At 35.0% G+C, this 19,339-nt stretch overlaps 1 protein-coding gene across 3 annotated transcripts in view; it reads right to left on the reverse strand.

Moving 5' to 3' along the window:
• Positions 1-129: 129 nt before the first annotated feature.
• Positions 130-19,339, reverse strand: part of LOC105340635 (uncharacterized) — a 61,457-nt gene continuing 42,247 nt past the window's right edge. For 2 of the 3 annotated variants that reach the window (XM_066074057.1, XM_066074059.1), the window contains 24 exons: positions 19,116-19,226; positions 18,501-18,668; positions 17,845-17,985; positions 17,507-17,588; positions 16,242-16,786; positions 15,683-15,838; positions 15,071-15,188; positions 14,671-14,791; positions 14,234-14,388; positions 10,199-10,312; positions 9,518-9,652; positions 9,116-9,181; positions 8,102-8,167; positions 7,523-7,710; positions 6,854-6,951; positions 6,485-6,615; positions 5,796-5,851; positions 4,563-4,710; positions 4,358-4,434; positions 2,716-2,826; positions 2,064-2,231; positions 1,468-1,608; positions 1,009-1,088; positions 130-590 (listed from right to left, as the gene is read on the reverse strand). In XM_066074057.1, coding sequence (XP_065930129.1) covers positions 1,070-1,088; positions 1,468-1,608; positions 2,064-2,231; positions 2,716-2,826; positions 4,358-4,434; positions 4,563-4,710; positions 5,796-5,851; positions 6,485-6,615; positions 6,854-6,951; positions 7,523-7,710; positions 8,102-8,167; positions 9,116-9,181; positions 9,518-9,652; positions 10,199-10,312; positions 14,234-14,388; positions 14,671-14,791; positions 15,071-15,188; positions 15,683-15,838; positions 16,242-16,786; positions 17,507-17,588; positions 17,845-17,985; positions 18,501-18,668; positions 19,116-19,226 — 3,115 coding nt within the window. In that variant the 3' untranslated portion in view covers positions 130-590; positions 1,009-1,069. Of the gene's footprint in view, positions 591-1,008; positions 1,089-1,467; positions 1,665-2,063; positions 2,232-2,715; positions 2,827-4,357; positions 4,435-4,562; positions 4,711-5,795; positions 5,852-6,484; positions 6,616-6,853; positions 6,952-7,522; positions 7,711-8,101; positions 8,168-9,115; positions 9,182-9,517; positions 9,653-10,198; positions 10,313-14,233; positions 14,389-14,670; positions 14,792-15,070; positions 15,189-15,682; positions 15,839-16,241; positions 16,787-17,506; positions 17,589-17,844; positions 17,986-18,500; positions 18,669-19,115; positions 19,227-19,339 lie in introns of those variants that run through there. The other variant, XM_066074058.1, reaches the window with a different exon arrangement.

Genomic DNA, 19,339 nt, shown 5'->3' on the forward strand with positions numbered 1-19,339 from the left:
TTTGCTAAATAAAACAGAGGTCAGGTTTACATTTTTCCTATAAACTGATACATAAACATGAAAATTTTGACTGTTTTCCGAGCAGCCTTACTGTATAAATTTCTTTCCATGAAAAACAAAACATCAATATTATAAGGATACATATCATTTATTTCAAAGAAATAATACAATGAAACAGATCTAGATCACATGGTATATGAACATTTAAACACAAACTTTTAAATGAATAATGCTGTCAGTGCACGTATTATTTTATAGTAAATTTCAAGCCATATTTCTTTCAGCTAACAATACACATTTACACAGGATATTCTTTTCTTACATATATTTCTGCAATCTAAATACATATATCAATATTAATTAACCTATGATCTGATTAATGACCTCACACAGACTATATATGTTCAATAAATTTGAAGAAAAAACACACACAAACATGAATGTTATGCATTTTGATTTAACCAATCGATGACAATGTTAAGATTTTTCTGCATCCACTGAATGTTTGCCTGCACGGCCTCTACAGCTTGTTCATAAGATCTCACAGCACGACCCAGATCAGATCGGTGGACTTTACCAAAATCAAGTAGCTGAAATAACAGAAAGTACAGAATAATGATCAAGTACATCATAAAATGTCATGTATATATAGTACATGAAATGCGCTAATTCAAAACCATGCTAACTTGTTGAAAAAAACATTTTCCACCAATTATCATACATGCCAAATACACATGTACTGTGGAATCATTAGAATTCGTGGTGGCTCAATTTTCTTGCTATTTATGTGTAGCCCTCTTCATGGTTATTTACATCCTCAAAGAAATCTTTTAAAAGGATTTTGTTTTCAGACTGAAACTGAAAACTGATCGACACATCAATTATATTACATCCCCAAGAATAAGCAAAACTCCACAATCCACAAAAATTGGCCCCCACGAAATTTAATGATTCCACGGTAATCATTTACAGTATATGAAATCAGCACAGTTTCACTCTGTAGTTTACCTGTTGAAGTTGGTAGTCATTGTTGAAGGCTCCAGAAATACTCTTGATAAATCCCCAGCATTCACTGACCCTCACTGTACCTGTGAGCAAAACCCAAGCTTCATTATAAAGTCAGCAATATAGAAACAATGGTTTTAACTTTCTTTATGTAGCCATCTTTCGTATCGTTTCATATCTTTAGCAATAAAGTTTTAAAGTTGGATATACTTTAAGAATATAAATCAAGAAATGATCTTCTTGCAATTCTGAGGAATACAATTTATTCAATAAAAACCATCCGAATTAGTAAATGTATAATGTAACGAATAAAATATACAAGACGTCACCAACTGATAATATCATTTCAAAATCATTCTAAGCATAATCAACATATTTTAATTCATTGACAGATAAAGAGTTCTACTGACAATATATTTGAGTCCAGTGTATTTTAATCTAATGCCCAGAATGATAACATACTCTTTCATGATGTAGTTCCAGCGAGAGCGGACAAAGTTCCAGGCGATGGGTCGACCAATCACATTCCTCCCCACTGAGGAGATAACGCTGGTTCCGTCCTGCTTCCGCACCTCTCCATCAGTCACGGCATATTCCAGGAATCTGCCAAAAAAAAACAAATAATAGCACCTCCCTAAAAATCAACATACTCCAGGAATCTGCCAAAAAAACCCAAAATGATAACACTTCCCTAAAAATCAACATACTCGGGGAATCTGTCAAAAATAAAATAACACCTCGCTAACAATAAACATACTCAAGGAACCTGCCAAATAAAATAGGTAGATATACTTCCATAACCTGTTTTAGCATACTCTAAGAACCTGCCAAGTAACAGAAAATGAACCTAAACAATCTACAAACTAGAGAGACCTGGTAAATAACAGAAAATAACTGTTACAACACCTCCCAAACAATCTTGTATATAACATCAGACATTGAAATCAAATAAAATATAATTATGTATTAACACCTATTGATTAACAAAACATTCAATACATTACTAAATATGAAAAATTAACAACAGAAAAGACTGAATTATTATCAGTGTCACAAACCTTTTAAGCAGCCATGGGACCTTTGTACAGGAGAGGGCGCCCAGCAGTTTGGCCCGCTCCGAGGCGACCTGGGAAGTCTTGTATTGGTTGTAGGCGAAGTCCCACTCCCTCTGTCCCCCCTGTTTGATGGCCGCACAGTACACAGTGTACTTCAAACCGGGGTCAATTCTATAAATGTATATAAGTCAGAATGTACACTTTTTGTACAGTCATGTAACCTAGTAAGTACACGGAATATTCACTTGCATATTTTTTATTTTCTTCCATGGTGTTTACATTTGCTTCCATAAGAGGCTTAAAAGCTACAGAAAATTGAATATTAACCAAGGAGAAAAAATGAATTCTTTTATCAATGTTTTTTTTTTTTTTAACAAATCATATTGATTTTATCCAGACATCATGACTTTAAGGTACCCTATTACTATGTAACTTAAATTGCATCTCTGGTAATAATAGAAATGGTAATAATAGAAATAAAGCATGGAAAAAAAAATTGCATCTCTATGATTTTGTTAAAAATAACAAACCCAAGAGGTTCCCTGCTTAAACCATTATGAAATAAGACTTTTTTTTCTCATTTGTTTATAATCATTACTACTTTAAATAATGATTCCAAATGCCACAATCAAGCCTTCATCATTAAAGAGTAGACCTGTTATTTCCTGGGTTGTTCATCCAGTCGGAAAACTGCTGTACCGCCGCAGTAAGGCATTCTGGGATATCATAGGAGCAGGCAGTACCCGCTACGTGGGACCTCATGTATCTGTGTGTAGAACAGATTAGAAATATATTCATCTTTGGAAAAATTCATAAAAACTTAAATTGCATTGAAACATTAGAATTCCAGGAAGTATGCACATCTAAACATCATATCCTAATTAAGTGCAAAGTTTCATAAAAATCTAATCAGCATAAAAGTCTTCAAAATACAAATGCCTTAGAAATCAATTAGACATTCAGAGGAGTTGCACTGATAAACTGATGCAGTACTTTATTTTGAATGAAAAAAATTTTTAAACTTCAAATATGGAAAAAACTCATAAATAAGGAATTCTATTCAAATTTTCGAGATTATATAGTACATATCTACACATTGCTTACTTATTTATTACAAAGTTTCATGAAATTCTGTTAAGTGATTAAAGAGAAATTGCAGAGACGAACTGAAAATTAAACAAGTTAGAGATGTTTGTGAAACACTTCTGCCCCCCTCCCTTGGAAAAATCCAAGAGGAAAGTGAACAGAAACTGGAAATAATTGGAATTTTTCTCAGTCAAAGGGGCATAACTGTCAAAAATTGCTCAATTATACCCAAAATTAAAGTTGACCTAGACATTATCATGATAAATCAGTATATCAAATTTCATTTCAATATATGCAACATCTGCAAATAAAATGAACAAAAACTGCAAATTAGTGGAACATTTTTAAGTCCAAGGGGCATAACTCTGTCAAAAATTGCAAAATCGAACCCAAAATCAAACTTAAACCTAGATTATAATATATATATCTGTAAACCAAATTTCATTTCAATGTGTGCAATCTCTGCAAAAAAATTGAATCGTAACTGCAAATAAGTGGAGTTTTCCTAAGTCCAAGGGGCATAACTCTAATGAAAATTGCTTGATCTTACCCAAAATCTTATTTGACCTAGATATTATTATTATAAATCTCTATATTAAATTTCATTTCAATATGTGCAACCTCTGCAAAGAAAATGAACGAAAACTACTGGTGGACAGACAGACAGACAGACCTACCGACAGACAGAACGACGGAAAGCAGCAAAGAATACCGTATATCTGGGTTTTTTTCGCATGTCACAAAATTTGCGAAAATAGGGAAAATGTGTAGCATTTTTAATTTCCCCCAGTCATTTTTTGCGATTTAAAAAGTTTCTTATAGAAAATAATACAGAATATAATTTCTGCGTATTCAATAATTTGCGAATTAAAAGACATCGTGAAAAAAGCGTAAATTAGATCATCGTGAAAAATACCGAATATACGGTATGCCCTGCTTTCAACAAAGTGGGCATAAAAATGGCAAAAATTCTTAATTAAAGGGGAACAATTCAAAGAAAAATAATGGAAACAATATTTGCTGTAAATAATCACATCCTTACATTGTGTCCTTTTTAACTACAGTGTAATTTTTAATAAAAGCAGTGCCTGTGCAGTGGTTAAAGAGGAGTTGTTCTGACAAAAAAATAGGTCTGACTGAATGTTAGACGAGTCAAAAACATTACACCCTCAGCAACTTGTTTCGCGATGTATAATAATTATGTAACTTACGACTGTAAATGTGTAGCTCCAGTGTTATTTAAACCAATCTCATTGTAGATGCTCCTCACCAAACGCTGCATCTTATTCTGCAATGAAAGACTTCAAAATAAGAAATGCTCAACAAAACTGGGGGAGAGAGAGAGAGAGAGAGATTGATTGCTAATTTGGAATCGCTTGAGAGTTGAATGGACAAATCAAAAAAGGACATTTATACCTGGAAGTTGCCATAATGTTGGGTCAAGGAGAGCATGCTCTCTATGTAGGCCAGCTGTTCATCGGCCGCTACTCGCGGTATGTAGTCTCTCTCATTGGACAGGTAGTCTACTGTTTGGAGGGCTATGTCCATGTGTAACTGGTTAGATCTATCAACAGAGCATCAAGTGGGCTATACTTAAAGCTGACATGAATTCACAAATACGCATTATTTCCCTTTTATCTCCGACTACCACCATATTAGTTGTCGATTTCTATTGTTATGCTCATCGCTACACACCCCCTATATAAGGCCGAGATCCCTCGTCTTGCTTCACCGCATTCAGAAATTTCATACACCCGAACACGTTACCTTGGAAGAAAAGACTTGTAAAAACGCGTTTTGAATAAAAATATTATGACAACCACTTCACTGGCAAGATATATCCAATAAACGACGAAACAAGACAGACTTAAATACAGGCGCAGATACTTCTAAAATTCCTCGATAATTGTAGACCGTTTCCCTGTGTATGTTAGAACATCGCACATGCGCAAACCACACACTGTGGCAGATCGAGCAATGTCAATATCGCATGGATTTTATAAACGGGGAGTTTTTGTAGGAACGGATGGAAACGTTGTTACTTTCTAGGATTTACTATCATTTATCTACTGTGTTGGATGTAGTGTCGCTGGGGTTTTCAAGAAGATGCAGACGTTATGCACTCTGTATGAACGACACACGTGTTCGATGTGCATGCGAAGTAAGGCAGCACTGTCTGTGCAAAAATAATACGGATACCTTGGACGTCATTTCAAAGAATAAATATATTTGTATTTCATTGATTGTTATTTTCTTTATTCTTTATTACTACATTTTACTACAATGTGTAGTTCATGCATTTAGAAGTCCGTGCAACCTGAATGCCTCGATCGGAAAGCAACCAACCGTAACTTTCTCAACCGGTATATATACCCCAGTGGCAGTAGAGGAACGATCGAAACTAATATGGTGACCAAATGCTTTTATGAGTTCATGTCAGCTTTAAGGAGCTCTAATTCATTTATAAGAGAGATAACTCCTAACATGATTTCTGTATGTTACAATCTAACTGTCAAATTAATTCTTCACAAAAAATAAGTAGAGTGGACAAAACACAAATCAGAGACCAACATGTTAAGAAAGAGGAAGAGCAGGGGGCTTTGTCATAAATCCACACTTATACATTATATTCATGCTATGATATATTACCTGGCAAAGCTCCAAGCATCATTGATTATCTGTGCTCGATTGATGGTTGAAATTACCTGCAAATACAAAAATATTTTAATTTGCAAAGTGGAAATTGTATTCATTTAACTCAAAACATATCTAAAGCACAGAGAATTCCAACTACATGTCGTGTAAAGCTTACTGAATAGGGGAATATTCCCTCTTTAAGATAGCTAGATACACCAGTGCATTATTTGATAGATTGATGAAGAATCATTGGTACTAAACTGAGACCAATTTGGCCTTTAATTTATATCGTTTTGGCTATGAACAGGATAACAATTTCAAATTTGATCATACACAATAATGAAATTAAGAAAATTTAAGTGCTTAAATCTAATTTACTTCTTATATTTAAGAGCTCTTACTTTCAAGGAGGTAAAAATAGTGTTAAAAATGACTACCAGACTACCCAGCCCTCCTGAGGAGGCTGGGTTATCAACAAATTACCCTAAAGATCTTCCTTTAATCTTAAGATAAGATTTGTTTAGCCATAAACTCTTATGTAGTAAAGAAAATATCCATTCATTTTGGCTTTAAAAATTTGAATATTTGCAATTATCTTTATACAGAGCTCTTCTTTCCAAGGAGGTAAGATAAGTCTAAAAATGACTACCAGACCTTCCATCTCCCTTAATGTCTACTGTAGAAGTAACCCTCTAGCTTACACTGTGATTCTGTTTGAGTTGGTTTATAAGCTTATTCCAGTTGTCCTGCGTGTAGTTGACTCGGTACACACCGTACTGGTTAGTGTTGGCAATTATCCAATCAGACGTTCTCACAGACTGGTCCCCAAAATCTGAAGTCAAAACAAAATAAAATGCTCTAAAGTAACCATTACAGATGCTCCAGTTCTTTATAACCATGTGTAGAAAAATTCAAATTACTATAATAGTTAAGTTACTGAAAATTGAAAATAGGCCCTGACCCCCAACCACCCCAAAAACAGGAAAACAAAATAATCACTCAGTCAGACCATTCCCCCTCCCCCCCTCCCCCCCTTGGAAAAAATGATGGATTCATGCACGGTATCCTACCTTTACTGGTGGTGTTGAACCATTTGACATCTGCCCTGTCTTTATTGAAGTTGTTGTCTGTACCAGTTGTGTAAGTTAAAGGTACCCACCATTTATAGCTGTCAAAATTCAAACAATGCTTACTAGTACCATCAATCATAAATGTATAAAATACATTCTTTGTGTAAATTATTACAATCTACAGGTAAATATCGGTATCTCCAGCATGGGATATCTTGAGTACCCCTCTTATGTTGAAGTCTTAACTTCCAGTCCAGAAACTTAAAAAATTTAAATTTATAGATTTGAAGCTTCATGGAATTAAAAACTGGAAAGCCACTTACTTCTGATATCTCAAACCCCAAGATAACTTAAAGGTTTGTTTAATTTCCCCCAATTGGAGATACTGATGTTTATATGATACATGGGATATAATGTAAAACATTCTTTACTTATACATAATCAGTCATAAATTTACAATAGCTGGTGAACATGTAAACTAAACATTTTCTAATTAAATCACTGCAATGCCATGTAATTTTCAATGATTTTGCTAAAGGAAACTTACTGAATTGAACCCACATTAAAATTGTAGGACTAAGGTCATGTATTTTACATTATTTGGATACATGAATATCATTATCAAATAATATACAATGATATTGTTTTAAAAAAATTCGGAAACTGTACCCAAATGGAGAAATGTAAACCAGTGGGTCTTTTGCTTCTGGGTTCCTAAGGAATCGCTGCTGTGTTGCCCTGACAACGCCATTTTGTGGAATGGTTACTGTGACAACTGGATAGTTCATCTGGAGGATCCAGGTGTGCATGATTTCTTTGATGGACGCTGGATAGTTCAAGTTCTTCTGTACCACCACCTGCTCAGATGAAAGCAGTGATGTTAGCGTTTGTTAAACGCAAAATACTGACTCAAGGATAAAGTCATTTATCTTTGGTATAGACTAACTTTAAGAATGACCTTAAACTTTTCAAGACATGATGTCATTATCTATATTCAATTTTGTATTTTACATGGATATTTCTAGTGTAAATATTAAAAGTCTGTTTACACGTATATTCAAGAACCACAGTGACGAGAATTGTATGATAAATTCCATATGTATTTGAGATTTAAGTTGTGTACTGCACTAAGTCTGTCTGAGAGGGGAGCATCTGTTATAATAGACATTAGAAGGTTCATTAACAGCTTACTGGTTACAGACAATGAGACTTTGTGATGCTGTACTGACACTTTATAATTATACTTACACTGTCCATAGCGTCCCACAGGTCGTCATGGAAAGCATTGCCATACTTCCTGCTCTCTAGATACAACTGAAACAGAATCAAAGGATTAATAGTACTGAAGGCTGTCTTAAACCAGAACTAAATACAACTGAAACAGAATCAAAGGATTAATAGTACTGAAGTCTGTCTAAAACCATAACTAAATACAACTGAAAAAGAATCAAAGTATTAAAAGTACTGAAGTCTGTCTAAAACCAGAACTTAATACAACTGAAACAGAATCAAAGTATTAAAAGTACTGAAGGCTGTCTAAAACCAGAACTTAATACAACTGAAATAGAATCAAAGTATTAAAAGTACTGAAGGCTGTCTAAAACCAGAACTTAATACAACTGAAACAGAATCAAAGTATTAAAAGTACTGAAGTCTGTCGAAAATCAGAACTTAATACAACTGAAACAGAATCAAAGTATTAAAAGTACTGAAGGCTGTCTAAAATCAGAACAAAACTGGAAAAGAATCAAAGGATTTAAAGTATGATCATTGTCTAAAACTAGATCCAATACAACTGAGATTGGAAAAAGTGATGGTTGTTTGAAACTAATTACACCTGATATGAAATCAAAACATTTAACATACTTAAGGCAAGAATCATAGGGTTGAAAGTACTTGGGTGGGTTTACAAGCAAATACAGCCAAAACAGAATTTAAAGATTCTGAACACTGGTGGTTGTTTAAAATTAAATACAACTGAAATAAAATCAAAAGATGAATACTGATTGGGTTTATAAACAAATATGGCTGAAAGTATGTCAAAAGTACTGAAAGAAGTGAGGTTATCAGCAAAAGTGACCAAATACACTTAGAAAACAAGGATAAGCACTCATAACATTTAAACAGTATATGTAAATTTAAACAATCCTTTTGCTTTCTGTCTTATTACATGTATATCAAAAGAAAAGACATCTTGATAAAAATCCCTTGACAAATAAAGCCTTTGTTTATAAATCAATGCTTTAAATGAGAGTTACTTACATAAAGTCCTTTTCTAAAGTTCTCCTCTCCCAAGAAAAATCTCATCATTCTGATGATGCTTCCACCCTATATGATAGATTGAAATATACATAAACCACATATCATGAAAAATAACACATTATCTGATGTATTTTTTCTTTGAGCCATTTTGTTTACAGTAGCAAAACAAAGGAGACTTCCCAACATGATTTAATAAGAACTGCAGATACTTTGTTTAAATTATAAAACATACAAAACAATGAAAGTCTGAAAAAAGGCTGGCATGACAAATGAATAAACAAAATACCAGAGATAATAATCATATCAGTCCATAAGCTGTTTGTCTAACTAGCTTGGATCTATATTGCAATCTTAATGTCAAAAAACTCCATTGACCTTTAACCCTTGCCCTTCACCACTGACCTTGGAGTATGATATGGTATCGAATACAGACTCCATCTCAGCCACTGTTTTGACTGGAACGTAGATTGGATGGGATGTCACGAAGGCGTCGATGCTGAATGTACCATATAGCTCATCAAGGACAAACTGGTCCCACTGAAACAAAGAGCAATCACTGTGACAAATCATAATAACCTTTTACTTATGAATTGAAATACAACTATCAGATGCAGCATCTGTTCATAAGTAAGCAGTGCATCCACTAATTTGCACTGAAAACACATCTAATGCAGTAAAAAAACATATTAATACTGTAGATTCCTTCTTTAAAGTGGGTATTTAATTTCAGGGATCTGTCAATCTGTATCAAATCACAAAAATAAAATATCGTGAATATCAGTTTTATATAAATATTTCATCTACATGTAGTTTAAAACTCCAGAAAAGTGATTGTGAGATTTTTAAAATCTGCAAGTGTTGAATGTTGCAATAAAACACACATTTTTTCCACCCTTAATTAAAAGTTAGAGAATGGATTGCACAGTTCTTCATTAACAAGGTCTCTTCATAGCCTACTTGGTAAAGTAATAGTTAATCAAATTAAGTCAAATTCCAGTCATTATGCAGGATTTCTCTTTAAGTCATGCATGGAGAGAAAACTGTATCAGTTAAAAATGAAAAAAATAAAATAAAATAACATACCATTTTCCACTCAGGGAACAAATGATCCGCTCCCATACACTCCACAAATGTGGCAAATCCCTCGTTCAGCCAGAGGTCGTCCCACCATTTCATGGTGACCAGATTACCAAACCACTGAAAGAAAGAACAGCCAACTACTGTAATCCAATGTTTATTTTCACAAGAAATATTTGCGAGGTTTGCGAGAGCCTCATCATTACAATTATTTCTCACTGGGAACCAGTTCTCAAATATCCATAGCAAATAATCTGCAAATCATCGCAAATAAAAGTTGGGTAACAGTTAATTGTTCATTCATTTGTAATGACATTGTAACGATGTTGATGACATTTTTTTCAATTTTCCTCTCCCGGTACTGGTTGACCTCTACAGGAACACCACCATCTTCACAGGTTCAGTTTAGCATTTCTGTTTTTTAGGTTAATTAAATGCTTTTTTTTTATCTAAAAATTTCTATACAAAAGTATCATTTTCAATTTCCCTCTCACAGAACAGGTCGACCTCTGCAAGAACACCACCTTCTTCATGGGTTAAGTTCAGCATATCTTATTTTGAAATTATTTAAATGCCTTTTTTCAACCTCTGCTGATAAAGTTCAGCTTATCCCTTTTTTTTAAATTAATTAAAGGCTTTTTTTTTATCAACCTTTGCAGGAACACCACCATCTTGAATTTTTCATGTCAAGTTTGTCATATGATCTTATTTTGAGATTAAGTGTTTTTTTATCTTAGATTTTCGTACAAAAGTTTCATCATTAAATTTATATTGATGTAGACATTTAATTTTTCCTGACCATGGTAAGTTTTTATTTTCTGTCAATGTATAGAGCTTTCCAAAGAGAGCAGGCTCAAATTACAGTAGTTCCCACAGCACAGATCTGAACTAAAAGTGTCAAGGTCTGAGAGATATATGGCTGTCTTGTTGTGCAAGTTTTTGTTTTGAACTTGTTCTTAGTAAGTATTAATAATAGCAACTTTTTGTTGCAATGGAATACTTGAGGAGTCAGTTAACCATCAGTGACTACTGTTACCATGGAAAGTGATGTTGCCATGGTAAGTGATGTCTTCATGCAAAGCATCATATTCAATTTAATATTAAAGTAGGAATATTTATTTTTGTGACATATATGTTAAAAATTTTCTTTTTGAAAGCGGGGGGGGGGGGGGGGGGGGGGGGGGCAAAACAGCCATCTGAGCTCTCATCAGATAGCAGTTGCGACAGCTCATCCGATTCTGAGGAAGATGAAAAAACTCCAAAGAAGCCCCCTGTAATGGCACTAGGGAAGAAAGCTGACACAGACTATGATTCCTCCTCTGAAAGACCACGCAAGTCACCAACAGTCCATTCATTGTAAACTCTCTGATAATTATGACAGTCACTATACTATTTTAAACCTTATTATATCAATAAAAATGTTAACAATCTTGACGTTAGCTCTCTGATGTTAATAATATTGTAAATTCAATGATGAAATGACATTGTAACTCCTTGAAGTTTTTGGCATTGTTTACTCTGATTTCCCAGAGGAGGTTCACCACTGTAGAGACAAGGCTTCTGCACAGGTAAAGGTCAGTTTACTTTATTTTCATGTAAACTGAATAATTTCTTTATATCAAAGATAAATATTGATGGGAGCATATAGTTTTTCTTGATGAACTCAGTGAATTTTGTTACTTCAACAGAATTGTCTGAAGATGCAGACTACCCAGACAGTGGCTAAAGATGAGAAAACTATAAAGACTCCCCCTGTAATGGCACTGCATGGGAAGGCAGGCAGACTCAAGTTTCCTTGTCTAAAGAAGAAAGACCACAAAAACCACCAGTTCATTGCCAAGTCAAAAGACAAATTCAGCCCAAGTCAAAAGATCAAGTACAAAAACATTAAGATTCCCATATTAAGTAAATTGCTAACTCCATGCATATATGATATTGCAAACTCTCTATTGTTAATACATTTGTTAACTATATGAAGTTATTAACATTAAAAGCTGCAAATTGTAAATTTTTATGACATTGTAATGATGTTGATGACATTGCTATCAATTTCCCTCTTCCAGAACAAGTTGACCTCTACAGGAACACCACCATCTTGGTTAAGTTCAGCCTATCTTATTTTGAGATTCCTTAAACACTTTTTTTTATGTAAAAATTTTCATTTTAAAAGTATCATCATCAATTTCCCTCTCCCAGAACAGGTCAACCTCTTTAAGAACACCACCTTCATCACAGGTTAAGTTAGGCATATCTTATTTTGAGATTGATTATCAATAAACGCTTCTTTTTATCTAAAGATTTTCATACAAAAGTTATCATCATTTATTTCATATCGATGTGGACATTTAATTTTTCATAACCATGATAATTTTTTTATTTTCTGTAAACAGACACAGTACTTCTTACAGCACAGCTCTAAACTTGAAGACAAGGAAACTAAAGAAGCCCCCTAAAATGTCATTTGGACAAAAGAGAGATTCAAATAGGAAAAAAAAAACCTTGTCAAATGTGGGAATGTAAACAGAGAAAGCTCTTGGTATGACGACTTGTCAGGTGAGCCTTAGATATACAGGCAGACAGAGAATGTCATCCCTAAAGAAAACTACAACAGTCAAAAAATACAAAAGAATCGTTAAGAATGTCATCACCATAAAAACTGACAGCAGTCAAAAATACAAAAGAAACAGTGAAAACACAGGAAGAGAGTGAATGTCATCCCTAAATAAGCCAACAAAAGTCAAAAAGTCCAAAAGAAACAGTGAGAATGTCAACACCAAAGAAGCCTCCAATAGTAAAAAAATCCAAAAAAGACAGCTGAAACACAGGCACACAGAGAATGTCATTATATAAATAGTGCCTGTTTGGGAGGGTAGCAGTTGAAATTGACATCCCGAGAAAACCATTGTCAACTGACGCGAAGCGGAGATTGACAATGGTTTTCGAGGGGTGTCGATTTCAACTGTTATCCTCCCAAACAGGCACTATTTATTTTGTTATACTGAATGTCTTAATTTCTAAGAAAATTTTACTGCTTTTATATAGGAATAACGTGAATTCTACAGTGAACCGTACGCGCATAATTTTCGCACATGTAACAATTTGTAATGTTACCGGTTGCAAAGTGCGTTGCTAACGCTGAGGGTAATAGAACGGATTATGAACTGCGTCTTAACCAATCAGATTTCAGTATTTAACATGAAAGTATAACAATACTGAAGAAACCACCAGCAGTCAAAAAATACAAATTAAAGAGAAAGTAGTGTCAACAACAAAAAATCCCAAGCAACCACAACCATAAAGTTGCTTCAAGTTTCAAGGTCAGTGAGATATCTGTGACTATGACAACTGTTGCCATGAGACACATACTAACTTGAGGAGTAAGTTTACTGTCAGTGACTGTGACAACTGTTGCCATGAGACACATAACTAACTGGAGGAATAGGTTCACTGTCAGTGACTATGACAATTGTTGCCATGAGACACATAACTAACTGGAGGAATAGGTTCACTGTCAGTGACTATGACAATTGTTGCCATGAGACACATAACTAACTGGAGGTATAGGTTTACTGTTAGTGACTATGACAACTGTTGCCATGAGACACATAACTAACTGGAGGAATAGGTTTACTGTTAGTGACTATGACAACTGTTGCCATGAGACACATAACTAACTTGAGGAGTAGGTTTACTGTCAGTGACTATGACAATTGTTGCCATTAGACACATAACTTACTAGAGGAGTAAGTTTTCTGTTAGTGACTATGACAACTGTTGCCATGAGACACATAACTTACTGGAGGAATAGGTTTACTGTCAGTGACTATGACAATTGTTGCCATTAGACACATAACTTACTAGAGGAGTAAGTTTACTGTCAGTGAATATGACAACTGTTGCCATGAGACACATGACTAACTGGAGGAGTAAGTTTTCTGTCAGTGACTTTGACAACTGTTGCCATGAGACACATAACTAACTTGAGGAGTAGGTTTACTGTCAGTGACTATGACAACTGTTGCCATGGGGTAAGCGACTGACCTGATGGGCGAGTTCGTGAGTGATGACCGTGGTTACTCTCTGTCTGTTTCCCTCCGATGACACGCCCGGTTTAAACAACATGGCTGTCTCTCTGTAGGTGATCAGGCCCCAATTCTCCATCGCTCCTGCCGAGAAGTCTGGGATAGCAATCATGTCTAAAACAATAGTATACACTGCTTGTACCTCATACAACCATACTTCCAAATATTGTACAAAGAAACTTCATGAAACTATATGTAGAAAATCAGTATACAGAATTAAGAGTTTTAAGCTCAAATGAATCAATAATAAACGGGATAACTTTAACTCTAACTGTGCATAGAAAACAAAACTGTCTTGGAAAATAAATAAATAAAGGCATAAATTGCTCAACTTTTCACTCCTGATAATATTCAAATCAAACCAATAAAATGCATATGAGAGAACCATTACAATACCTTGTTTTTTCAGAGGGAAAGAGATGTTGAAGTACTCCTCATAGTATGTGATAGTCTTGTTGCCGACCATCAGTCCAAACTCTGTGTCATTGACCGCCTCAGGCAGCGACCAGGCACTGTACTATAAACAAAAACAAGGGTGAGTATACGGCACTGTATCATAAATAGAATCACTGATGAGCATAACAAAGTACTATAAATAGAATCACTAGTAGTGAGTATGACACTGTACTATACCTATAAATAGTATCACTGGTGAAAATCTTAGACACTGTACTTTAAATAGATCCACAAATCAATATAAGGCAATTAATGACAAAGAGGAGTTTCAATAAAACAAAATAATGTCATGTTTTCATCATATTCCAAAATGTTCATGAAAGTCTAGTCGTAAGTTTACCTTGATGCCGTTCTTTGTGACAGTGGATGTACTCTCAAACTGGCACACGATGAATGCGAGCAGATAGGTGGACATACGGGGCGTCACATAGTACTCATCCGCCACCAAGTCACCACCCCTACAAACAATTACATCAAGTCGTCTTAAAACAATATAGTAAACTTATTCCTTTCTTAAAGTGGCATGGTGACGATTTTGGTAAAATTATATTTTAAATTTCTGTTTTTAATGTTTACAGCACTTTATTAATGTATTTCTAAAATGATCAATCAAAATTTGAGTGTCAGTCATAGAGATAGGAAGATACAGAGCTCACAATTCTTAGTTTTCATTTTCAATGGTTTAAAATGCTGGACAGGTCAAAATTCTTGTTTAAGCTAATTTCTTTAATTTTCTAATTCATTTTGAACATGAATAAACAGTTCCTAGAGTTTATTACATTCAGTTTAAGTCTAAACCTTGAATCTTCTTTTCAACATTTAAAATGTTAACAAAAACATGACCTAAGTTTGCTTTATTATAAAAATCCATTGATTTTTTCTTAACTTTAATTTATCAGTTTGTCTCTTGAATGATTTTATTAATGAGAAATTTTGCGTCATCTGTTTGTACCTTGTTAAGAAATCCTTGATTTCCATGTTGGACAGAGACTTGTAATCCTTGCGTCGGACAAGTGTGACCTTGAACATGGCCTTCATGTCAGGTTCATCAAAACAAGGGAAGGATTTCCTAGCATCTACTGGCTCCATCTGTGTAGTAGCAAGGTATCTAAAAGAAACAATGAAGCTTATTATCTCAGTAAGCTTTTAGCATCTAGAATGCATGTTCATATGTTGCAATATGTTGTTGATAATTATACATCAAGATACCTAATCCCTTCTCATTTTCTAACATTCAGTTGTACATAAACTTTTTCCTTGTGTGCATAGCATTTGAAATACAAATTCATTTTAATTAAGTTAAAATATTCATGCTTTGAATTTTACCACATTTCTTTATCATTTGACAATTGGGTTCTACTTCAGAGCACACAACAGTTACATGTCAACCACTTATATCATTTCATCTTTCATCACTTGGTTCTACATTATTTCAGCCTACATCACTGTATACTTAATTTTCACTTATTATAATCTTTAAGTTTTCAATCTGTCAGTAACCTCTCACTTACTTGGTTTCGTTATTACTGGTGTAGGTACTGTAGTAGAGACCAGCCAAGTCATCTTTCAGGGGACCAGTAAAGTTCATCTTCAGTTCATACTGTTGCCCTGGGGTCAGGTCAGAGTTCAAATGAAAGATGGAGAACATGAGCTCCTCCTGGCGGGACAGTGAACTGAACAAGTTACCGCCACCATTGACCCTCCTCACTTCCACGGAGGCGGTATCTATAGTGATCTTGTTGCTGTGTAGTGTAATGTTCCTAGTGCTCCCTGTACAGTTCACAAGGATTGTCAGGCTGCCGGAGAAGGTGAAGTCCTTGGGGTCGGCTTTGTACAGGTCAGGGAAGAGCTCGAGCGTATACAGCTCCGGTAGGACGGAACGGGGCAGACGCACATTCCTGTTGACCTGGGGGGTGGGGGTGGTACGGTCCAGCCATCTCCTGATGATAGGGACGTTCTTTTCCATCCACTCTATGTTGGCCTGTGTTTTCTCGATAGCCTGCTGTGCTGCCCTTGTTGCAGACCCAAAGTCCTTGCCTTTGATGAAGTTTCTCAACTAAACAATGCAACAGGGAATACAGTCAGTTAAGTTTATAATTGGTTCCAAGAGATCACATAACTCAATTACAATGAAACTCATAATGAATCGTGCACTCGTAAATACATTGAAATTTCATTCATATCATATCTGAGATATGATACGATAATCTCAAATGCCCAAAACTATGATTTATATTTTAAAGACCATTTTCTTCTTCCCATCAACTACTCCATTTTCCTGCATTTAATTATTTATGAATTTGACTCATTTTAACCAGTGCATATTTTAAGACCACCCATTCCTTACCAAAGCATTAGATGTATTAGTGGGTTATTGTTTTTTATCATGCTAACTTTCACGTTAAATACTAAAAATTTGTTAATCTGATTGGTTAAGACACAGTTCATAATCCGTTCTATTACCCTCAGCATTAGCAACACACTTGGCAATGTGTAACACAACGAATTATTACATGCGTGTAAATTATGCACCTATGTTTCGCTGTAGAATTCATGTCATTCCTTTATTAAAGCAGTAAAAATTTTCTTTGAAATTAAGACATTCAGTATAATGAAATTAATAGTGCCTGTTTGGGAGGGTAACAGTTGAAATTGACACCCCTTGAAAAACCAGTCAACCTCTGCTTTGCATAAGTTGACAATGGTTTCCTCAGGGTGTCAATTTCAACAGTTACCTCCCAGACAGACACTTACTTCAGTCTGTACAGATTAGTACCTGCTGTAGTTCTACATCAGTATTAAATGACTCGGTGATTCCCAGTATAAGTCTTGAGAATGAAAACGATCCTCCACCATAGCTACAGGAAAAACAAAAAAATCATGCACACATACTTGAACCAAAACTGGTAAGAAAATTTAACACAACATGCAACATAAAACCAAACAAACAAACAATTCATGCAAAAAAGTAACACACTTTCAAATTATTGACAAGCTGCAATAAAAATCTGCAATTAAAAAACCAAATAATGCAAACCTGCAACCACAAATAATCTACAGATCTACATCCAAAACATCAAAAAATAATTCTACATCTACATCAGTTGGCCTTACTCTCTTCTGAGCCTGTCAAAGTTCTGGCGTACGAAGCTCCAGACCAGGTCCCTGCCGACGGTGTTCTGAGAGATGTAGATGATCACGCTAGAGGCGTCCTGTTTACGTACCACACTAGTGTCCAACGCCACCTCCAGATATCTAAAAGATTAGGCCATCAAAAATTAAACTCCTTGGATCTCAGGCCCGTGCACATTTGATTTAACATTGCGCATTGTCCATTTTGATCAGCAAATGAATAAGAAAAAATTTTGCTAGTGCGATGGCTTCACATCTTAATATATAAAAGAAACCTCAGTTTATTTTGGGAAAACTTTATCTGGCAATTAACCTTAATCTGATGATTTTGTTTGCTGTAAATAATTTTCACAACAAAGCTTTTTTTATAAAATTAACAAAATACATTAAAGACTGATTCATGACAAAAAATACATTTGCTACTAGGACCTCAGACCTTGCAAAAAAATCTAGCACTGTGACAATAATAAATGTTGAATAACAGTATATGTCAAACAAAGGAGCCCTGTGAATCAACTAGCATCAAATTCTTCAAAAAGACCTAACTCGAAGGCAATTCAACTCTTCGCTCATCTTTGAAATATAACTACCGGTAATTGAAAAAGTCAGTTTTTTCCATTTTAAAACTGTCCGCCTACCTGCTGAGCAGCCATGTTTGTTTGGAGCAGGAGAGAGCGTAGAGGAGTCGGTTGCTCTCGGCGGCCAGCGTGGATTCCTTGTATTGCTGGAGGACAAACTCCCACTCTGCCTCCCCCCCGGTCTCCACCCCTGTACAGTACACCATTGTCTTCAGGTTAGCGTCCACTCTGCCAAGAAATTGAAGCACATCCATTTGAAAAAGATTCAGTTTGTGAGTCGACTGTTGCTATCTTTTGATATCTTATATTATGATACAGCTTGCACAGAAATCAGAACATAAAGTGTTTGTGAGTTCAAGATTTTATTGGAGTTGTATGCCTGATAGCTTATGTTGTCTGGAGATTTAATCTATACTAGAACAGATGCTTTCAAAAAACAATAAATACCCATGTGAAAAGTTTCAAATTGGGGGTCGACTGTAACTACGATAATCTTAATCTAAAGCTTCATAGACAAACTTTTGTCAATCAACGTCTCATTGGTGGCTTTCGTTAAGAAATCTGTTTCAGTTCATTACGTTTGGGGTTTACTGCAACTTTATTCTTCCCAAAGCAAAAAATATCCGTTTATATTAAAACATTTCAGTTTGAAATTTAACAGAAACCGTTACTTACAGGTTAACGCTGGGGTTGGACATCCATTTGTCAAAGATGGTCTTCACCTGATCCTGACATCCAGGGACGTCATAGGTGCAGGCCAAGTCTGCCACGTTAGACCGCCTGTAGCTGAAAGAAGTATGCATACAGCACGTTACCGTAAAAAATAGTCCAATAAACCACAACACAGCACGTGTTACAAAAAAACCAGTCATTATCATGCATTTCCGTTTCAGAATGCA

The sequence above is a fragment of the Magallana gigas genome, chromosome 10 (genome assembly GCF_963853765.1).
Source record: "Magallana gigas chromosome 10, xbMagGiga1.1, whole genome shotgun sequence".
Taxonomy (NCBI): domain Eukaryota; kingdom Metazoa; phylum Mollusca; class Bivalvia; order Ostreida; family Ostreidae; genus Magallana; species Magallana gigas.